The sequence below is a fragment of the Capricornis sumatraensis genome, chromosome X (genome assembly GCF_032405125.1).
Source record: "Capricornis sumatraensis isolate serow.1 chromosome X, serow.2, whole genome shotgun sequence".
In the NCBI taxonomy this organism is placed as follows: Eukaryota; Metazoa; Chordata; class Mammalia; order Artiodactyla; family Bovidae; genus Capricornis; species Capricornis sumatraensis.
The window spans coordinates 95,446,873-95,467,199 of NC_091092.1; the positions used below are offsets into that span (position 1 = coordinate 95,446,873).

Consider the following 20,327-nt stretch of genomic DNA (forward strand, 5'->3'; position numbering starts at 1 on the left):
CACTGAACGGCCATAATCCCGCCGCCGCCCGCCAAGGAGCTCAAACTAAAATTCCTCCTGCGGTCCAGACACGTCCCGCCGCCGCCCGCCAAGGAGCTCAAACTAAAATTCCTCTTGCAGTCCAAACACGTCCCGCCGGGTATGGGACAGAAGCCTGCTAGCAACCAGGAAATTAGTGGAACGTTGAGGATGAACGTTTGCAGCTAGAACGCTTGCTTTGACGAAAGAACACTTCCGGTTGGCGAGGCCTTTCCCTTAGCTTGTGGTTTGGGCAGCCTTTAGCTCTCGCGTTTCGATTTGCTACGCTAACGCTGGGAGGCGGGCTTGCGTCGGGGTCACGCTCTCCCATTGGCTGCTGGTGCGGGCGGAAGTTTGGAGTGAGGATAGCACGTTGAGATGGAGGCTGATCATGAGATGGAGGCTGATCTTCAGTGCGGCGGCACAAGGCCTGAGCTCGATGTTGAGCCCGTTGAGCCCGATGTTGAGCCTGATGTCCGGTCGGAATCCGAGATTGAGCCAGGTCTGGGTCCCCGGGGAATGGATCTTGTGTGGAGTGCGTGGTGCGGGAAGTGCGTCAAAGAGAAAGGGTCGTCGCCACTCTGGGCCCAGCGCATCGTGGTCGCCTGGCTCAGCAGGGCCGAGTGGGATCAGGTGATGGTGTATCTGTTCAGTGACGACTATAAATTGCAGCGGTACGCGCTGAACCGCATCACGGTGTGGAGGAGCAGGTAAGGCGGTTGGCTTAGCCCTCCTGCCTGCGTGCTGGTGGCACTTCACTTCTTTTCTTAAGGCCTTACTATCTAGTCTTCTCCTAAATGCTTAATGGTTCTCCCACGCGTGGTTTGGGCATTGCTTGTCTCAGTGTGCCTGGGGGAAAGTCGCAGCAAAGCTCTTGCACTAATCCCATTTGCGGAAAGAAACGGGTGTGCCTCAACAGCGTTTTTGTCAAATCTGTGAGCTTTAACCCTTACCTTCTCTCATCTTGGGGTGGGTACTGAAGGAACTGCTGTGGCTGAGCCAGGCAGGGCTTGAGTAGCACTCTAGGGTGGATTTCTATTGGAATTAGAAAGGGTGGTGGGAGCTTGCCTGAAAAATCCATGTTTGAATGGGGCGCTTCAGTCTAGTTGGTAAGATTGAGTTGGGAGCAGACAAAAGAGTAGTGTCTCCAAGAATAAGCTTTTTTTTTTTTAGCTGAATGAGTTGAGGGTGAAAGGGGTGTGTCCACACTTTACTGTTGGTTGGTTGTGTAGCAGTTAGGCATCCTGTATACTGTTCGATCCCAGGGACATTACCTACCCACCCCCCACCCCCATCTTCCCAGCTTCTTGATTTGTGTCTGATAACACACTCTTTAGCCAGTATATAATTGGAATAACCTACAGAAAGCTAGATTATGAGGTGGAGGGTGGGCCAGTGTAAAGGACCTTTATGATGGTGCTGGACTGTGGCCCTTTAGGTTAGGCAACGAACTCCCCCTGGCAGTGGCTTCTACTGCTGACCTGGTACGCTGTAAGCTCATGGATGTAACTGGTGGCTTGGGCACTGATGAACTTAGACTGCTCTATGGCATGGCATTGGTCAGGTAAGACCTACATGGGTAGGGGTGTGTGGGGGGTGGTTTGAGGGTGGGGGGCATGGGGCTTGCACGATAAGCCGAGTTGGGCTTTGGGTGCTCCCTGAAGCAAAATGCCTTGTGTGTCCTTGTGTATGGGTCACCCTGTGATTGCTTAACTTGACAGCTGTCGGTAACCCCCTGTTAACACACATTCCTCTTTTTTCCTGAGAGCCTTCTCTCCTCCATTTTTCTTCCCCTCTCTTTGGACTATAGAGTGAGGGTGATTTAGACCAAATGGTCTCTTTGGGTCTCTCCCAGCCTTTACAGTTCTATTTATTTTCTCCCTTTTATTCTTTTACCTAGAGGAACCTTTCTGAATGCTTCGATGTTCTTGGCCATGATTTAATGTGGTTTTTCTAATCCCTACCCTTGTCTACACCTTTATCCCATTCTCTTCACGAACACTGAAAGGTTGCTGAGTTGTGGAAACCGAGATGTGGGCCAGGAGTTCCTGACTTACAGAGTGGCTCAGAGTGGGTCTTGCTGTCTCATGTACATCAAGAAAAAGTTTGCCTCTGAGTTTTCCATCTGTCAAAGTTTTTGCTTAGCTCATACTGTTTTCCTTGTTTGCCTTAAGGTCCTCCTTAGCTCTTCTTACCTTATCCATTGTTTAACTGTGCTCCCCATATCATTTGATGTAGTCATTTGTTCTAGCATTTATAACATATTATGTCTTAGCATAATATGTTATATTATGTCATGGTTATTTATCCTAGACTGAACTCTTGAAGGCCAGAGCATCTGTATGGCTGCAGTATAGGGCAGACTCTCAGTAATGTTGGACTGGACGGAACCATTCCTGCTCTGGCTGACACCAACCGTAAGAACAGGAAAGAACAGTCATTGGAAAGGTTGTGGAAATGCAAGGTGTCAGTAACTCAGCAAGGTGTTTTGAAGCCCCACTGGTTTGAATAAAGCAGTTACTTGGGCTCTGCCACTTATTTCTCCCCCAAACTCAGGTTTGTGAACCTTATCTCGGAGAGGAAGACAAAGTTTGCCAAGCTCCCTCTCAAATTCCTGGCTCAGGAGGTGTGTATGATAAAGTGGCCTTGCTCAATTCTCTCTCCTCAGAAGGGCTCACTAAATGGGGCATTTAGTGGGTATAGAGACTAGCTTATCCCGCCACTGTCAGCCAAGCCCAGCAAGAACCCCAGAGCCTCAGCTTTTAGCTTGAAAGAAGCAGACTTGCTTCCTTGCTTATGGCTGCTGTCTTCAGTGGGCCTGGCCTGCCCACCTTGCTGGGAATGGCCCAGGTGAAGCTGAGGCACCCCAGTGCACCACTGGGTGGGGATAAGAAAGAGGTGGCAGTTAAAGTGTCTGCCCTCTGGCTGTTGTCAGTCTGAGGGAGGAGACAAATCCAGCCAAGCAGCATGAAAATGCAAGACATTTCTGCTTTGAGTGAGTATATGAGGTGTGTAGAGACACAGATGGCAGACAGGTTCTCAGCCATCAAGAGAAGCTTCCTGGAGGAAGTCTGGGAGGGAAGGAGGAAGAAAGGGAGAAAGAGAAGGGTAGAGGGTATCCTGGGAGAGGAACTGGTGCAGGCAGGGTAAAAGGAGGCTGAGGAAGGTGATTATTAATGCTCATTCACAGGAGTCTTCTTCATTGGAGGAGGGTAGTTGGTGGTTGGGGGAGGCAAGTATCTTCTTATTTTCAGGATCACCTCCACAGAGCCTAAAGAGAATCAGGAGACCTGGTTTCTAATTTTGGCTTTGCCACTAAGACCAGAACCTCCTCTTAGGACCTCCATTTCTCTATCTGTAAAATGGGGAGAAGCCAGGCTAATTCATCTCTGTGGCCCTTTCTGCTTTAATATTTTCTAATTTCTGCGCGCACACCCTCCTCCACAATCAGGTGAACATTCCGGATTGGATTGTTGAACTTCGCCATGAGTTAACCCACAAGAAAATGCCCCATATAAATGACTGCCGTAGGGGTGAGTCCCCAGGGAGTATACATATCACAGTTAAGCCCAGAAGCTTGGGCTGGGTGGCACTGTGGGGAGAGAGAGAGGGAGGAGGGTCTTCACCTGGGGTCAGAGCTGAGACTAGGGTGAGGCAAGTGAAGCATTCACCTTGGACACAAACTTTAAGGGGATATCAAAAGCTCAATAATCAAGATAAATGACATTTTAATACAGAAAAACTTACGGTGATCAAAATATCAAACATTTTGAATAAAAATAGGATTAATAATACTGATTTCTCCTTTTGCTTTAGGCTCCAATATAGTGTGGCAGGGCACTCGTCTGATCCTGTTTTGTTGTCTCAATTACTGAGTTTTTTGGCATCCCCTTAAATTTTATGCCTGAGGAGGGGAATGGGGAGTGGGTTGAGAAGTGTGAGCCATCAAATATCATGAGTCCAGGAGTTCTTTGGACACCCCATTCCAACTAAGAACCCCTGATTCAGCCTAACCCCTTCATGTTGGGGAAACAGATCTAGAAAAGGAAAGAGACCTGATTGGCTAAGGCTATGTAACTAGCTAGTGGGGCTGAGTCTCTGTTCTTCCACTTGCTAGCCCCATTCCGTTTTTGGCATCCCATCTTCAAGTCTGGTATTAGTTTTTTTCTAGGAAATGTGCTGGTGAGTGGGAGGAAGCAAACAACAGGGGATAACCCAGAGCAAGAGGGGCTGTTTCTGGATATGTGAGATTTGTGTCTTCTTGGAGCCAAGCCTCTTTCCCTGGGGCTTTCCCATAATGTTTGCAAGATGAGACGGGGGCCTGCTGAGGAGCTGCTTGCCTGTGACTGTTACTATGGCACTGCTTTCCTTCCTCCCCTCTTTTAGGCTGTTATTTTGTCCTGGATTGGCTCCAGAACACCTATTGGTGCCGCCAAATGGAGAACAGCCTGAGAGAGACCTGGGAGTTGGAGGAGGAGAGGGAAGAGACAGATGAAGCAGACCAAGAGGAAGATAAGAAAATTGTTGTTGATGACATCACAGAACAGAATCCAGTGCCTAAGGATGAGGAGAAAAGTGTAGAGCTGAATGTCAAGGCTGACGGAGACCACGAAGGCAACAAAGACAGCAAAGAGGTTGATCCGCTTTTACAAAAGGCTCTGAGACATAAACAGTTGTATGGTAGGTGTCTGTTGCAGAAAGGGGCTCGTGAGAAGACTCAGGCTTATGATTGACTCTGGTTATTTCATTGGCTTGGTATTTCCTTTGGGGTTGTGGTGAGGCTTAGCTTAAGAAAATTACTGTCAAAAAGCATCTTCGTTGAGCCCTGTGAAGCAAGAGAGCCAAGAATTCTAGTTCCCATTTTACAACTCAGGAAATGAGGTGAGGGGGGTCAAAATTCCATAAGGAGTAGGACACAGGGTTGGCTGCTCTATCTGTTCCCCTATTCTATTTTCAGAAAGAGCCCGAGAACTGCTGGTATCCTATGAAGAGGAGCAGTTTAAGGTAAGAATGTGCCCTTGACTTGGCCTGTTTTACCTGCCTAGCCATTTCTTCCCTCTTGCCAGCTAACTGAGAGAAATCCTGAGAAGGAAATTGAAAGAAAAGTGGCAAAGCTTGAGGGAACTTCTTAGAAATGGGGAGGAGGGGAATAGAAGCCAGACAAGAGGAGCAGAGTCCTGTTGGCTGATCTTCCACATCAATGGAAAGGAGCAGATGATGGAAGTTTGTGGATAACTGGCCCCACTGGGTGGTAGGGAACAACTGAATGTAAGTGGTTGCACAGACCTACTGTATTGCAGCTGATCAACAAATGGCATCCAGGAGCCTTCCTAGATCAGGTGAGCTTATGGGGTGCTATTTTAGCAGAAAGGGAGGTAGCTTACAAACCATTCAGCTCAATCCTTCATTTTCACAGATGAAGAAATTGAAGCCACGGATGAGTGAAGGGACTGGCCCAAGGTTACATATGCAGTTAGTGATAAAACCAGAACAAGAACCTGGGTCTCCTGATTCACCTTCTTCCATAACTCATTGCTTCCTCTCACCCCTTAGTCCAAGGGTCTCTGCCCAACTCCAACCAAATGCCCCCATTGGATATCTATGTATTGGATTATCAGGTTATTGGGAGCTGCAGGGAATTTGGGGGGTGGGGAGGGAGGAAGAGGAAAAAGACAAAATCTGGAGCTTGAGGGTCAGGATATTTTTAGTTGCAGAGCCAATAGGGACATTGTGAGCTCACCTCTGCATACCCTGCCATATCCCCTGAAGGGAAGTGCTGAGAGGTCCTATGAGAAGGAATCCTGGAGGGATGGGGGAGGGTTACCTGGCTGAACTAGCCTTCTGATGGGACCCTCTTTGCTGGCAGGTGCTGGAGAAATATAGGCATTTACCTCAGGCCATTAAAGCGTGGAATAACCTGTCCCCACCTGTAGAGTGCATCCTGGCAGAGCTCAAGGGCATTACATTCGAGAACAGGTGTGTAACTAGGTAATCAGGGGCTGCTACTCTTCTAGGGTAGAGTGTAACAGCCTCCCTGAAATTGGTTTTCATATCCCAGCTTGCCAGCCTCTGCTGTAGGAAATTCCAGGGATAATCCTGATTCCCCATGGGTGACCTTGTATTTCGCATGATCCACTTTTGCAAGCCCTGCAAGCTACCAGGTGTGGTTTGCCTACTCTGAGTCACTGAAATGGCTACAGGAAGTAATGTTTACTGTCATGCATCCCCTGGCCAGCTTTGTTTCTCTGTGTCCACTGGTATATGAAACTCTTGGCAACTAGGAAGAGCCCTGAATCTTTTGCTTTTTCACTGCCTGTCTCTTATCTGAGTTTGAGATAAAAGATATATGGTAGGCACTGCTGGTCTCTTAAACTGCTGTGAGAGGGTATCAGCATCCCCTGGATAGTTGTGGTTGAGGGGACAGAGGAGGGGCCTTCCCAAGGCTTGGATCCTTGAAAGACTAAGTTCCCACTGACCCACCCATTATGGCCATGAGCCTTATTTCCCCCGCCCCCAAAGTAGTACTCAGTTCAACCAGAGCAGACAGTGTCTATCTATTCCTCTCCTCCCTGGCTCTTTGGGGCTTGCTACCTGAATTCAGTTGGAAAGGGCTTTGGGAAGAGGTTGGAAAGAATCTGTGATGAAACTGACAGTATAGGAAAGTGGTGTAGGTGACAGAGTGGGCCTGGGTAGCAGGCAGTACCTTCAGCGCAGATTAGGATGATCTAATGTTAGATTAGATGTAATGTTAGATTAGGATGTTCCTGATGTCTTTATTCCTAGGACATTAATAGTTCAGATGGTGTTTTTATCAGTGTCTGCCCAGCCTAGGCTTCTTAGCTGTACCCGTCAGGAAAGAGGTGAGTGGTGACTACCTCAGTATCTGGGAAAACTATTATTGTGCTATACAGTAGTGTCTGCCTGATCATGCTGAGCAGGCAACTGGTTGACTGTTTTAAGTGCTATTCCTGGATATTGACCTGAGGAGATGGGAGACGGATAGGACAACTCTTTCCTCCTTGAGCCTGAGCGTGACAACCCTCCAGACGTTGCGACACCATGAGAGCTCTTGTTCTGCCTCAGCCCAGTCAGCTAGAAGAGACTCCCTTAGGGAACTTATAGTTTCAGAGGAGACAGCTGACACTGATTTTGCTTTGAGCTAGATGGGAATGAGAGATTACCCCTATTGCTTAGGCTTCAACCTCTGTATCTTAGTTCTGGGTTTTTGCAGTCCATAGGAATGAGAATAAGATTTGAATGAAGGCAAACAGGGAGAAAGGGAAGGGTAGGAGACTGGACAACTGTCAAGAGAAAAGACTGAGCAGGACCTTGACCCTATGACCACAGGCATTTAACTCCTTTGTGGGCCTGGGACTTTCCTTCATCTGTGCTTTTGGGCTTGTTCAGCTACTGCTGTCTTTGTTATGGGCCTTAGATTAGTATGTGCTTGGTAGATGCTTGTTCAAAACCCACTGATCCCAGTTTTTGGCTGAGTCCTTGACCCAGGAGGCAGGGGCCTGAAAGCCAACTGTTAGCTGCCTTCCTTTTTTCCCATGCTGGCTTGGCCTTTGAGTCAGAGGCATTGGCAGCCTTGGGAGTGGGTAGGGGAGTAGAAGGGGGTCTTCTGCCTGCTTCAGTTTACTTAATTCAGTGTCCTCTTGCTCCAGGGAGGCTGTGCTAGATGCTTTTCTGGATGACGGCTTTCTCATCCCTACGTTTGAACAGTTGGCAGCTTTGCAGATAGAGTATGAAGGTAGGGTCCTGGAGACTCACTACAGCCTTAGGGTACGGGTATCCTGAACAGGAACACCAGGGGTGGGCTGGGTGGCCCTGGACAGGGGATAAGGGCTGTTTCATGCCATTCTGTAGCTACTGGAAGCCCCTCCTGGTGGAGCAGAATGTAGCCCCACTGAAAAGTAGTTGTTGGTTTGGGCTATTCTTAGGTGGCCTGGAATTGGGTGGGGTGAGATGGAGTGGATTGGGATTGGGGTGGGGGTCTTAATGCCATTATTTTGCCATATTAATTGTGATTTAGCCACTTGCTAGAGAGCTAGAACAACAGAACTGGAAGGGCCTTGTAAGGTCATGTAGTGCAACATCCTCATGTTACAGATGGGCAGACTGAGGTCCAGAGAGGGGAAGGTACTGACCCAAAGTCACACAGTGAGTTATTGACAAAGCTGAAGCTAGAACCAGAGCTCTCTTTCTTTTGTACTCTGGTTTGAGTCAGTTGTTTGCCAGATACTAACTGGTTTCTCTCCCTGCTGTTCTGCTCTCATGTTTCTTTTTGTTCTGCGGTGGCAACTCTGTTATTATTGGTGGGGCCCCCTCTTCTTCTCCCTCTCTCTGCTCGATTTCTTCTCTTCCTCTTCTCTCCTCCTCCTTCTTCCCTCCCTTCTTCCCTTTCCCTCCCTGCCTGCCCTTTTCCTGTCAATGGATGTTTCTCACAAACCAGAAAACGTGGACTTGGATGACATCCTGGTGCCAAAGCCGTTCTCTCAATTCTGGCAGCCCCTGCTTAGGGGCCTGCACTCCCAGACCTTCACGCAGGCCCTGTTGGAAAGGATGCTCTCTGAGCTGCCAGCCTTGGGGAACACTGGGATCCGGCCCACCTACATCCTCAGATGGACCACTGAACTGATTGTGGCTAACACCAAGACTGGTGAGGAAGACTAGTCCTAGCCCCAGGGCTTAATGCAGCCCAGGCAAGAGCATCTGCTACTGTCCTCATACTGAATAGCACCAGGCAGATAGATCCTATGTTAAAGGCTAAACCTTTAAGGTCGGCCCAGGAGGGCCCTGCAGCAGCAGTGGACAAATCTCCCTTCACCTTTTTCTGCTCAGAGCCAAGTAAACTGGGCTGGGGCCAAGGGTTCTGAATGCTTTGAGCAATGGGGAGGTTTAGAATGAGGAGGTGAAGTCTGCAGGGACAGGGAGGGACAGCTAAACTTTTTAGATGCAAGATTGGGTGGGTGGCTTTCTCTTTCCTTCTTCTCAGGCCCTGTCTTCTTTCTCAGGACGGAACGCCCGCCGGTTTTCTGCCAGCCAGTGGGAAGCGAGAAAGAACTGGAGGCTCTTCAACTGCTCTGCCTCCCTTGACTGGCCCCAGGTGGTTGAGTCCTGTTTGGGCTCACCTTGCTGGGCCAGCCCCCAACTCCTTCAGCTGTAAGTCTTTTGAATACCATCCAATAAGAGGGTGAGATGCTGCAGGCCTCAGGGTCACAGGCCTAGAATGGCAGAGTTGATTGAGCCCTTGCAAAGAGCCCCCCTCCTTGCAAAGATCTCCCCTCTAGATGAGAGAATTATTCTGAGTCCCAGAGAGGGAAGGGTTAGGATATATTCTTGCCTAAGATCACAGAGATTAAGAAGTGGCTGAACTGAGTCCAGTATGAAAATGGATAAGACACCCCCATACAGTGCTTAGCACAGTGGCCTGTATAGAATAAGTGCACAATAAATGGTAGCTGCTGTTGATTATTGAACCCATTTCGCTGACTGTATGCCCAGTGATGTCTTTATTATCTTCCCAAAATGTACCTCTCATAGGTGCTTAACAACCTTCAGTGGCTCCTTATTGCTTTCCTAATGAAGACTAGGCTGCTTAGCTTGACATTCAAAGGTCTCTCTGCTTCTGCCCCAACCTATTGTGATAATCATACCTCCTTGACTCCCCTTTGCCCAGTCCACTCTGAGCGCTATGGTCAAAATGAATATTGCACTGGTTCTGTAGATACCTGTGGTTGTCTCTCTTTCCTTTTTTCTGTCATTTCCTGACCCCCACACCACTCCCCTCATACTCATGGAAGCCTTTAGGACCCAATTATCTTCCTGCTTTTTGGAGCAGTGTTTGTTTCATTTGAGTGATCCATCTGACACTGCAGTTCCTCAACTTCAGTGACCTTCATCCTCCACTACACTGACAACTCATTTCCATTACTCAAAGCTGTTCCACCTCTGAAAGCTTATATCCCAGCATCCCACTTTGTGACTACCACCTCTTGTCCTACCATTTCTTACCCTTGCATCCCATAGCATCTATTCTTTGCCTGCATCCAGACCTCCATCCGTCCATTTCTTACCTGCCTCAGTCTTGCTTCTCCTCAGTCCTGTCTTTGGTTGATCACTTCAGTCACCCATCATCAGCACCCTCCACTCTGCCCATCCTTTGACATATCTGATTTACAAACTGCCAAGCTGGAATTGATCCTTCCCAGTCTGCTCCCACTCCTCAGTCCAGGTAGCTGAGCTCTGCTGGAGAAAACCACATAGCCCTGCAGATTGCTGCCACTGCAGAGGTATGATTTTTGATCTCAAGCCAGGTCTCAATTTGGCTTGTCTGAGCTTCTACTTGTTTTCTGCCCACTTTCTCTCCTGTTTCTTGACTGTTCTAAACCCTTACTAGTCACCTCAAACCCCTCCCCCATTTTACCCTGGCTTCCTCGAGCACATGGAGGCCTCTGGCAGGGCCCCTATGACCTGAGATCCAGACCTCATGAGCTGAGCTCCGGCTATGCTCAGCACTGTCGCCAGTCTCAAGATGAGATGGCCTTACCCAGCCTCGAAGCCTGCTCCTCCACCTGTTCTTTGGAGCTACCTCTACCAGCATCCCTGGGTCCTCATCCCAGCTTCTCCCTTGCTCTACTGGCTCTTGCTCTTCAACCTGTGAACAGTGTCTGAATTTTTCTTATCTTAAAACAACAATCACAACAACACAAGCCAAATCTCCTTTGACCCTGCATCCCTCTATTGGGTTATCAGCAACTTAATCACTCCTTTCTCTCCCATCAAAACATCCCAGAAAAGTGGTCTACATTCAGCAGTCTCAATTTTCTCACTACTTTCTTACTCCTCAACCTACTGCAATCTGACATTCACCCCTAGAGCTGCTTTGACCTAATTACCAAATCCAGTGGGCCCTTGTCCATTGCCTGTCTGCTGTGTTGATACTGTTTGCTACTCCTTCCTTGAAATAACTGTGCTTGTTTTTTTAAAAAAAATTTTTCCTGTAAAGTACCAAGGCACAAATCTCTTTATCTAACTCAGGCCTTTCCCCAGAAATTCAACCTCCTGTATTTGACTGCATGCCAGATATTTCCCCTTGGATGGCCTCTAGGCACCTTACTGTGGTTGAAAGAGCATTAGTTGCCTTATTCCCCACTCCAGCCCCAAAATGATCTTCCTCCTCTGCTTCCTGTCTCACTTGGTGGCAGCACTATCTACACTGTCATTTTGATTCTCTCAAGCACTTCTCAAATCTGAGATTTTCTTGTCATATCTATTTTTCCTAGTGTCTCCTTCCCTCTATCAGACTAAGCTTTTCAAGGGCAAGGGCTCTACATTAGCCATCTGTGCCCCAGCACACTTGCAAGTCCAGGCTCCAAACAAACCTCAGCAAATATTGTTGAACTAAATTATACTCTGCTGTCATTGCCAGCAGTGTTCTCTTTGGTGGGAGTTGAGAAATAAACAAAGTGGGAGTCTGGATGCTTAGACTGTTTTAGCCCCCCTTATTCTCTCCTCATGGAGTCAATAAGTCTTTCTTGAATCCTAATGACATTTGGGTCACAGTTATATCTTATAAGTAACTTAAAAGAGAAAAAAGTAGCCTTGTTGACAAAGTCATCGAGTGCAAGACCTCCAGGAGGTGGGACTGAACCAAACAGCTAAATCTCCAAATTTTTCTGCTATAGACTGAAAATGATACAAATGGGTGGGAGACTGGGAGGAGAACCAGAAAGTCCTAGAGGCATTTGAGCAATTCAAGCAAGAGAAAAAATAAAGGAAATTTCAAAGTTCTGAAGGAATATGGCATATGTATGTAATGGGGGAGGGAATGAAAAGAACAGCATGGAGAGGTTTGGATAGGTGGCCTTTAAAGTACTTTCCAGTCCTAAGTGCCTGCAGAGTGGAAGCTGCTGGTCTTGGAGAAGTCTGGACCACAGAGATCTTCTCCAAACCCAAGCATACCAGAGGGATGCAACACATGCCAGCAGTAATAGCAGCTCACTTGGGTATGATTTCTCATACACAGATCCTGCCTTTCTTAGATAATCAGTGAGTCAAGTCCTAATCACACCATTACATAGGTTGTGAAATGGGATTTCCTCAAGTATTATGCTGCAAGTCAGTAGTTAAGTCTTCAGGTCAGAGTTGGGACCAGAATCCAGATATACTGTGCTTCCTCCTGTGTTCTTTATACAGTGTTCCATTAGATTGCACATATAGAACATGACTTTCGTTTTCCCCAGAGGAAAAATAAAATATACCATTGGCAGTTAAGTATCAGACAAGTATGCTGTGTTTGTAGGAGCTTTTTCATTTGACACAGCAATCTTTTGGAGTCAGAGATATTACAGACACTGAATTTAATAGATAAGAAAGACACTGAGGCTCTGAATAGAGTGAAGTGACTTATCTAAAAGTCATACAATTTGTTAATGGTGGGTCAGGGATTTGGGCCCAGGGCTTATGAGTCCAGAGTTCATCTTATTTCCACCAGTGTGATCTGTGACCTTCTCAGTCCCTAGATGTGACCAGGCAAACCTGAGGAAGGAGATGGATTTTAAGATTCTTATCACCCCTATACCTCAGTGGTCAGATTAGACAGCTTAAGAGGGTAATACTAAACAGTAGTTATATGGTGTCTTGCCAAGATCAAGTGCCTAAGAATATTTATTATTAATCGTACTAATGGACCGCAATGAAAGGGAAAAAAATTTCTCCCTGGCTTTGCTTCTTAGTAAGGCTGGAAGGTTTTCTGAGAGCTTTTTTCCCCCAACCAGCCAATATCAATTCAGTTTGAGCCAGTGTCATCTTAGAATATGAAATCAGCCCTGCAGAGAGGGTCTCCCAGTCTCCCAGTGGAGTCACTAGCTTCCAGCCCTGTCCTAAGCAGCCAGTGACCAGCAACCACACCTATGTGGCCGGTCTGCCTATGGGCCCCAGAGAGAAAATAGTCCACTGAGCACATGGCCCTTCCTTCCATGCTGCTCGTGCTAAGTCACTTCAGTCGTGTCCGACTCTGTGTGACCCCATAGATGGCAGCCCACCAGGCTCCCCCGTCCCTGGGATTCTCCAGGCAAGAACACTGGAGTGAGTTGCCATTTCCTTCTCCAGTGCATGCAAGTGAAAAGTGAAAGGGAAGTCGCTCAGTTGAGTCAGACACAACTGAGCGACTTCCTTCCATGAACAACCTACAATTCAAACTCGATACACTTAGAAGGAAACTATCCATCTGTGCATCCTTCCCATGCCTCCAGCAGTGATCAGGTGTCTGCTAGGTGCCTGGTTCTCTGTGAGGCTCTGCAAGGGATACTCACCCTCTTCCCCCACAATGGAGGAAGCTCTCCTTCCCAGTGGCTTTGTATCTGATGGTAGTTTAGTTGTTAGCACTGTCCTTTGTGTGCACGATGTCATCACCTTTAACTTTCCTCTGCCTGCCCCCTACCATCTGATCACCAAGCCCTGCTGTCTGTCTGTCTGTTCTTCACAGCTTCCCTCTCCCCACCTCCACTGCCAGTGTCCTTTGTGAGTCCTCACTGACTCCCTAGTCTCCCTGACTTCAGGCTGCAGTACCAGGCTATCCTCCACATGGTCACCCTGGGGATCTTCAGAAAGGCAGTGATCACCTGTGCTCAGAAACATCCGATGAACCCCTCCACCCAACATAAACACACCTTAACCTTTACAGGCTTCTCTTGCTCCCACAGCTCCTTAGCAAAGCTCTACTCCTCGAGCTAGGCTAGTCTCACTGCATACACACAGGCCTGTGTGCTTGCTCTTGTCTCTGCACAAAGCCCTCCCTTGAACTTTCCTGCCTACCTTGTGCTCTCTGCCTCCCCCCAGCTCTTGTAGTACCCAAGTCTACAGTGCTTATTTGGCCTCCCTCCCACACCCTGCTTTGTCTTTTCAGCTGCTGCTTTTCCTCCATTCCAGGCTTGGCTGTAGTTGTTCCCAGAAAGGGATCACACTTTGTGTTCCATGAGGAGGGAGTACCACATACTTTCAGTATATCTTTGGGGCTCAGCATAGATTGCCTAGCTAAAGAAAGGGATCTGTCATTTTCATGTCCAGCTCTGCAGTCATGTTGGCTAGTTTCTATATTTATATAGCATTTCAGTACAATTAATAGCTATCATTTATTGCTTGCTCACTATGTGCCAGGCACTCTATGTGAACTATTTAGTTCATTCAACAACCCTTTAAGTTAGGTACTATTATTGTCCTCATTTTACTGAGAATGGAAGTGAACCACAGAGATGAATTATAGAGCTTGTTCAGGGTCCATGGTCCTGTGTTCTGTCTGCTCTGAACTGCCTTTCAGGGCAGGTCTGGAAGCTCAGAGACCAAATTCAAACTGAAATTTGGGTATGAAGTGACTTGAGATTTTGAATCTTTCTTACTCCATTCCTCCCTTTGCTTAGCATCTTCAAAGCCATGGGGCAGTTCCTGCCAGAAGAGGAGCAGGAGAAGCTGCTACGCATCTGTTCCATTTATACCCAGAGTGGAGAAAATCTGGTGCAGGAGGGTTCAGAGGCTTCCCCCATTGGGAAGTCTCCATACACAGTGGACAACCTGTATTTGATCCTCAAACCAGCAGGCTCAAGCTCTGGGCCTGAAGGAGAAACCCAGCAACAGGAGGAGCAGGGCAACCTGAATGATGTCAAGGAAGATGAGAAGGAGAACAAAGAAGCCGTGGAAGATCAGGTAGAAGAGAATGAAGAAGAGGAAGAGGGAAATGATCACCAGAAGTGGGAAGAAGAGGAGGAAGATGATGGTGACGATGACAACGATGACGATGATGAAGATGAGGAAGACAGGATGGAGGTGGGACCTTTCTCTACAGAGGAAGAGTCCCCCACTGCTGAGAATGCCAGGCTCCTAGCCCAGAAAAGAGGAGCTTTGCAGGACTCTGCATGGCAAGTTAGCTCAGGTAAGAAGCCTATTAACTATTTCTCCCCACATCTGTCTTCCCTCTCTGGCTGGCTCTTGAAGCTTCCTTTCAACCCTCAAGAAAGGATGGCAAGTAGCAGGAAGTAGCCAGCATGAGGCAGTATGTGGATGACAGCTGGTTTCCCTCCCCCTTAGGATGGAACATGTGAGCATCAGAGACCTTAGCACTGTCATGCTGCCAGCTACCCCATGCAGATATTGCATTCAGAGGAGTTGGTGTGGATGTAGGCACTGGGAAGCAAAACAGAAAGTGACAAGTTGGGGGAGGATATATGTGTGATTCTGCATGTGTGTTTTGCATGCAGTGTTTAGGTGCAGGGAGCTGAAGTATAGTGCTATCTGTGTATAAGTGAATGTATATGGGCATGTGGAGGCTGAGTGAGTGGTGATAGGACAGGATTTTGCTGTATGTATAAGAAGGAACCCAGAGGTATTCAGTTAGAGGAAGTGGAAATGAGATCAGAAGGGGGAGAATAAGGAACAGGACAGTTTTTTTGGTGAGCGTACAAGTTAGTGAGACAAAGCCAGTAGGAAGCAGGGGACTCGGATGATAGGTGAGAGGAACATGAATCTGTTCCTGAGGGTGGTGAATGTCCTCGTTTGGGTTGGGAAGCAGGGACCTTAAGCTAGGGGGATGCCAAAGGAATGAAAAGTCTGAGATGTTGCACATAGGCATGTGTACACACTTGAGGCAGGGGTAGATGTTGGGCATAGCCTATGTGATGGAGCCTGGGGGAGGGATGGAAGGAAGACAGCTGGGACTGGGTGTGGTATGGGGTAGACATGGTAGATTATAGAGGGAGAGGCAGAGGCAGTGAGGAGCTTAGGGTAAAAATGAAGTCTTTGCTTTTACGTGGATGGAAGGGCTGGGACCCTGAGTGCTAGGGACCAAGGAACATGTTCATGTTTGCGTGTATGCACATGGGTATGTGCCTGCATGTGCTGGACACACCAAGGCACAGTGACAGAGAACTGTCTTAGGATAGGGAGGACTACTATGCTTGAAAATATCTAAAGGGAGGGGCAGTGACTGAGGAGAAGTGTGTGTGTGAGAGAGAGAGTGAGAGAGTGAAGTGGAAGGAGGGAGAGAGAGTAAGGGTTGTAAAAAGAGAAGGTGTGAAGTGGACTGTAGGTGCATCTGTGCATACATGGTCATATGTTTTTGGAAAAGGAAACAGGGTTGCCAAGACCCATGGGGACCAGGAGGCATATGTATGTGGGAGAGAAATGGAAGCAATAAGGCGGGGAGTGATATGGAAAGGCCTGAGAACAGGCAGTGAGACAGCCATCCATAGATGGCCTGTGTGGTCTGTGCTATCACTGAGGGGACATGTACAAGGGTATAAGGCTATAGAGGGGCAGGGGCAATGATGTAGACATAATTGGGAACATTAGTGATGGGGAGGGAGGGAGAATGGTCAGGTCAGTGGCAGACATGGAGGGAGTGGTTCCTGTGTACAGAGGTATCTTTGTATGCATAGGGCAATGCAGTCACAAATTCCTTCTTGTAAGAGAACCAGGGGTTAGGGGATGGGCAGGCAGAGGTACATCCCTTCCTGAGGGAGCTCTTTGAGTAACATAAAAGTTTGTAGTCCTGGGTTGATACTTTCCAGAATGCCAGGGGAGAGTTCTTTGGGTACCAGGGAGATGTAAGAGGCCAGAAACTGGATCTGTTTGGAAGAACTCACCAGTGAAGGCTTTGCTTGCAAACACTGAATGTACTAGTGTAAGGATGGGGAAGGGATTTTTTGGGGGGGATTTAGTATAATACTGTGTGGAAGGTACTTAAATGATAGGACATAATAGATGGGGAGTGCCTGACATCATCTATTCCTAAGTGGAGTATAGGGGGCTGGGCCAAGGGGGGGTGGTGGTATTGTGAATGGGGAAAGGCTAGGGCATTGAAATCTTTCCCTCTCCCCCTCACTGTTGCTTCCTCTGTATGTGTATATACATATGTGGGGATGCAGGGACATTAAGATTTCTATATGAGAAAGATTTGTGTATGAGAGGCAGAGAGTAAAACTGGAAACATTGAGTGGAGGATTAGGTCTGTGTGCTTATGTATGTATATTTAGGTGTCTGTAGGGTGTGGGATATGCACTGAAACAGCCCTTCCTTAGAGAAGGGATGTTCTTTGTGTATGCATCTGGGGGCAGTAGGACCTTGCAGTGGGGAGGAAGAGCATGATACCTCTGAGAGAATATTCACCTTGAGGTAGTATGTGGGCCTGTATATGTATCTCATATGTATCTCTCAAGGCAAGGCCACTAAGAAATGGTGTGGCTCTCAGACATACTGGGGGGACATATGTATGCAGGATGTCTAGGTTATTCAGATATACAGAGGTATCTGGTTTTGAGGAGGAGATGCAATGGGAATTCTATTTGTGTAGGGACATGTTTGGGGAAATGGAAGAAGAGCAGAGAGGAACAAAAATGTCTATAGTTGTGTACATGGTATGCAGGGGGTGGGCTGGGGTGGGGGTGCTGCTTGTGAACACACAGAACAGACATGAAGAGTGTGTGGGGTACTATGGAAGAGATGGGGAGCACCAAGGTGGAGAAAAGCTCATGAGAAATGATGCATAGAGGAGTGGGGTTGGAGTTACACAGAGAACCTATGCTAAGTGGGGAAGTAAGGTGGGTAGATGGATAGGATAGGTGGGCCTGTGCAACCATCAGAGAACTAGCTCATCAGCCCTCTCTTGCCTCCTCCTTTTGTTCCACAGAAGATGTGCGATGGGACACTTTCCCCTTAGGTCGAATGCCAGGTCAGACTGAGGACCCAGCAGAGCTTATGCTGGAGAATTATGACACCATGTATCTTTTGGACCAGCCTGTGTTAGAGCAGCGGCTGGAACCCCCAGCATGCAAGATTGGGTGAGTGCCCATGGCAGCAGGATTTCTCACCCCTTTCTTTGCCTCCTGCAGGAGGGAGGAAGGGAGGGAGGGAAGAACATAGAATGGGGTGGATGGGGGAGGTAACTGTCCCCTGTCAGGGTTTAAATGAATGAAATATAAGCTCTAGTCCCTGGCTGGGCCCTTTCCAAGACTCCCAGCCCCTAGTGTGGAGGGCCAGTGAGGCAGCCCCACACAAAACTGGCTTGGCATCCCTCTCAGAAGTGTCTGGTTTGTGTGTGGATACGTGTGTGTGTGTGTGTTTGTATGTATGTGTGTGTCTGTATTTTGGGAAGGGTCCATAGCTTTCATCAGATTCTCTAAAGGGATCCACTACTCCTAAAAAGTCAAGAACACCCGAGTGCTCTAATTCAGCTCTTCTTGTTCCTGAGGTGAAAACTGAGGTTCAGAAAAGGGTTGGGATTTGAGCAAAGGTGCACAGAGTAATCAATAGGCCTCCCTGCACTGTCCAGGCATCTTGGTAGCAAGGCCTATGCAGGGTTCCATGCTGTCCCTCGAAACTCACCTCTGGATCACAAGTGTAGGAGCCCTTGGGTCATCAGGTAGCCAGGAACCAAGCAACCCTTGCTGAGGGGTTCCGCTGGTAACACAAAGGAGCCCATCCAGAGGGCCTGTACGTTCTGGAATGTGGGGCTTTTGTGACCAGGACAATCCTGTGAGTACAAGACAGAGACCTCTGTGGGCCCCTGAAATAATCTGTCCCTGTGCCACCTGCCCACTTCATAGGAGATAAGCCCCTCTTCCCCTATACATTCAGAGAATGGGCTATGGAACACAGGGACCCCAGCAGCATGCCAGGCCCAAGGCAGTGTTGTGGACTCTGTTGTAGGTCTGGGCAGCAGGCCTCTTGGAGAGGAGAGGAAGCAGCTGGGGAAGCCAGGTGCTCTGTAGTTGAAAGTGGGTCCCATATGTCTTGCGAGAGAGCCCTCCTCTCCTTTGGGTAAGGCTGTCTTGATGAACATCAAGTTATCAAGGGTGAAGTGTGGGCAGGTAGAGCTATTAAATCCAGAAGGAGGCCCAGTCCTACATCCCTTGTAGTAGGGAGAATTCTTTAGCTGGGGCTGGCATGCCCACTCCTGCTCCTTGTCTCAGCTCTACTCTGACTTGTCTGTGTGACCTTGAGCAAGTCCCTTCTCATCTCTGAGCCTCAGATCCCTTGCCTGTGAGATGATGAATGATGGGAGGGGATGAGGCTAGATCATCTCTCAGGGTTTTTCAGCTACATTAGTGTAACCATGGATCTGGGAGGAAGGATGATGGCTTTGCTCTTAACTTTCACCCTTATCTACCTGGAATGACTTGACCTGCAGGAAGAAGGGGAAGCAAAGAGTATTCTAAGCAGGACCAGGGAAGGGGAAGGCAGACTTCTCCCTAGGGTAATTTTGCAATCCTAGGATGGGAGCTGGGACAAGCCCTGCAGCCTATAACTGGCCATGGGCCCCTTAATCAGCTATTGGAGTGGGAGGGATCCAGCCCACTGTCCTCTGTGCTCCCAAGATCTAGCACCTTAGAAGAAAGCCTTTTAAGGCAGTCACTTTCAATACCTACCCAGGAGTGGGGTGGGGTGGTCTCCCTTTCCTACTTCAACCCAAATAGCTCTGCTTTAATCTGATTTATGTACTGGGATTCTAGATAAAGTTTCATTTGAAAAGTTCAATTCCTTTGCCTCTTCCTTCAACTGACGGGAAGGCAGAGCCACCCCTGGGGCCCATCTTGAAGTGGTTTCTCAGATATATTCCAGTCTCTTTGTAAAGCCAGGCAAGAGGGGAGGTCCTTCCCATAGACACACACATCAAGCACCCTTAACCCCTCCAGAGCCTAAAACTGCCTCCTTCCCTGACTGACCACTCTTCTCCGCTCTCTCTGTAGCACCCTAGGCCTGAGCTGCAGCAGTGGCAGCAATGAAAGTGGCAACTTGGACCAACTTCTCTGGAGCCAGGATGAGCTTCATATGCTCAAAACTGGCGTACAGCTCTTCTGATGACTGCCCTGGTATAGGTGTTCATTAAGTGTTAGTGGGCCAATAGCCTACCCTCCTTTGCTCCCCCAGTGTACCCACCTAATGCTCCAGAAAACAACCTGGGAGATAGCCTGCATCAGCCATATCAGCTCAGCTTTCCATCATAGTAGAATTTTGAATATATGTTGTTTTCTTTTATTTTGAAAAACAATAAACAGGCCACAGTTGTTTTGTGAGATCTGGGGTTGTGTGCTTCTCCCTTTATTCTGGGGGCTCCTGAGAAGGTGGGATCATAACAGCAGAAGTAGGTCTACTGCCCCTTTTAAGCCTTTTTCCTGACTCAAACCATTTTTACTCCCTTCACTCAAATGTAATGTGGGGCCAGTTCACTTAGAAGCATCAGACCTCGGAAGAGACATTGGTCATAAAGCCCAGCCAGCATCAGGGGAATCAGCTCAGAACCTCCCTGACAGCTG

The 20,327-nt window shown here is 48.1% G+C and overlaps 1 protein-coding gene across 5 annotated transcripts; it reads left to right on the forward strand.

Annotated features, from left to right (window-relative positions):
* The first annotated feature begins 396 nt into the window (after positions 1-396).
* Positions 397-20,057, forward strand: LAS1L (LAS1 like ribosome biogenesis factor). 5 transcript variants are annotated; one of them, XM_068963019.1, is made up of 14 exons: positions 417-728; positions 1,457-1,582; positions 2,575-2,644; positions 3,470-3,551; positions 4,405-4,698; positions 4,976-5,022; positions 5,885-5,994; positions 7,686-7,771; positions 8,131-8,181; positions 8,474-8,680; positions 9,036-9,183; positions 14,442-14,950; positions 17,702-17,852; positions 19,761-20,057. In XM_068963019.1, exons 1-14 carry the CDS (start codon positions 538-540, stop codon positions 19,870-19,872), a joined length of 2,184 nt encoding a protein of 727 aa, XP_068819120.1. In that variant the 5' UTR covers positions 417-537; the 3' UTR covers positions 19,873-20,057. The 5 variants fall into 5 exon arrangements, with proteins under 5 accessions (XP_068819118.1, XP_068819122.1, XP_068819120.1 ...); XM_068963020.1 differs by having other exon boundaries at positions 17,705-17,852; XM_068963017.1 differs by lacking the exon at positions 8,131-8,181 and having other exon boundaries at positions 397-728.
* Positions 20,058-20,327: the final 270 nt, after the last annotated feature.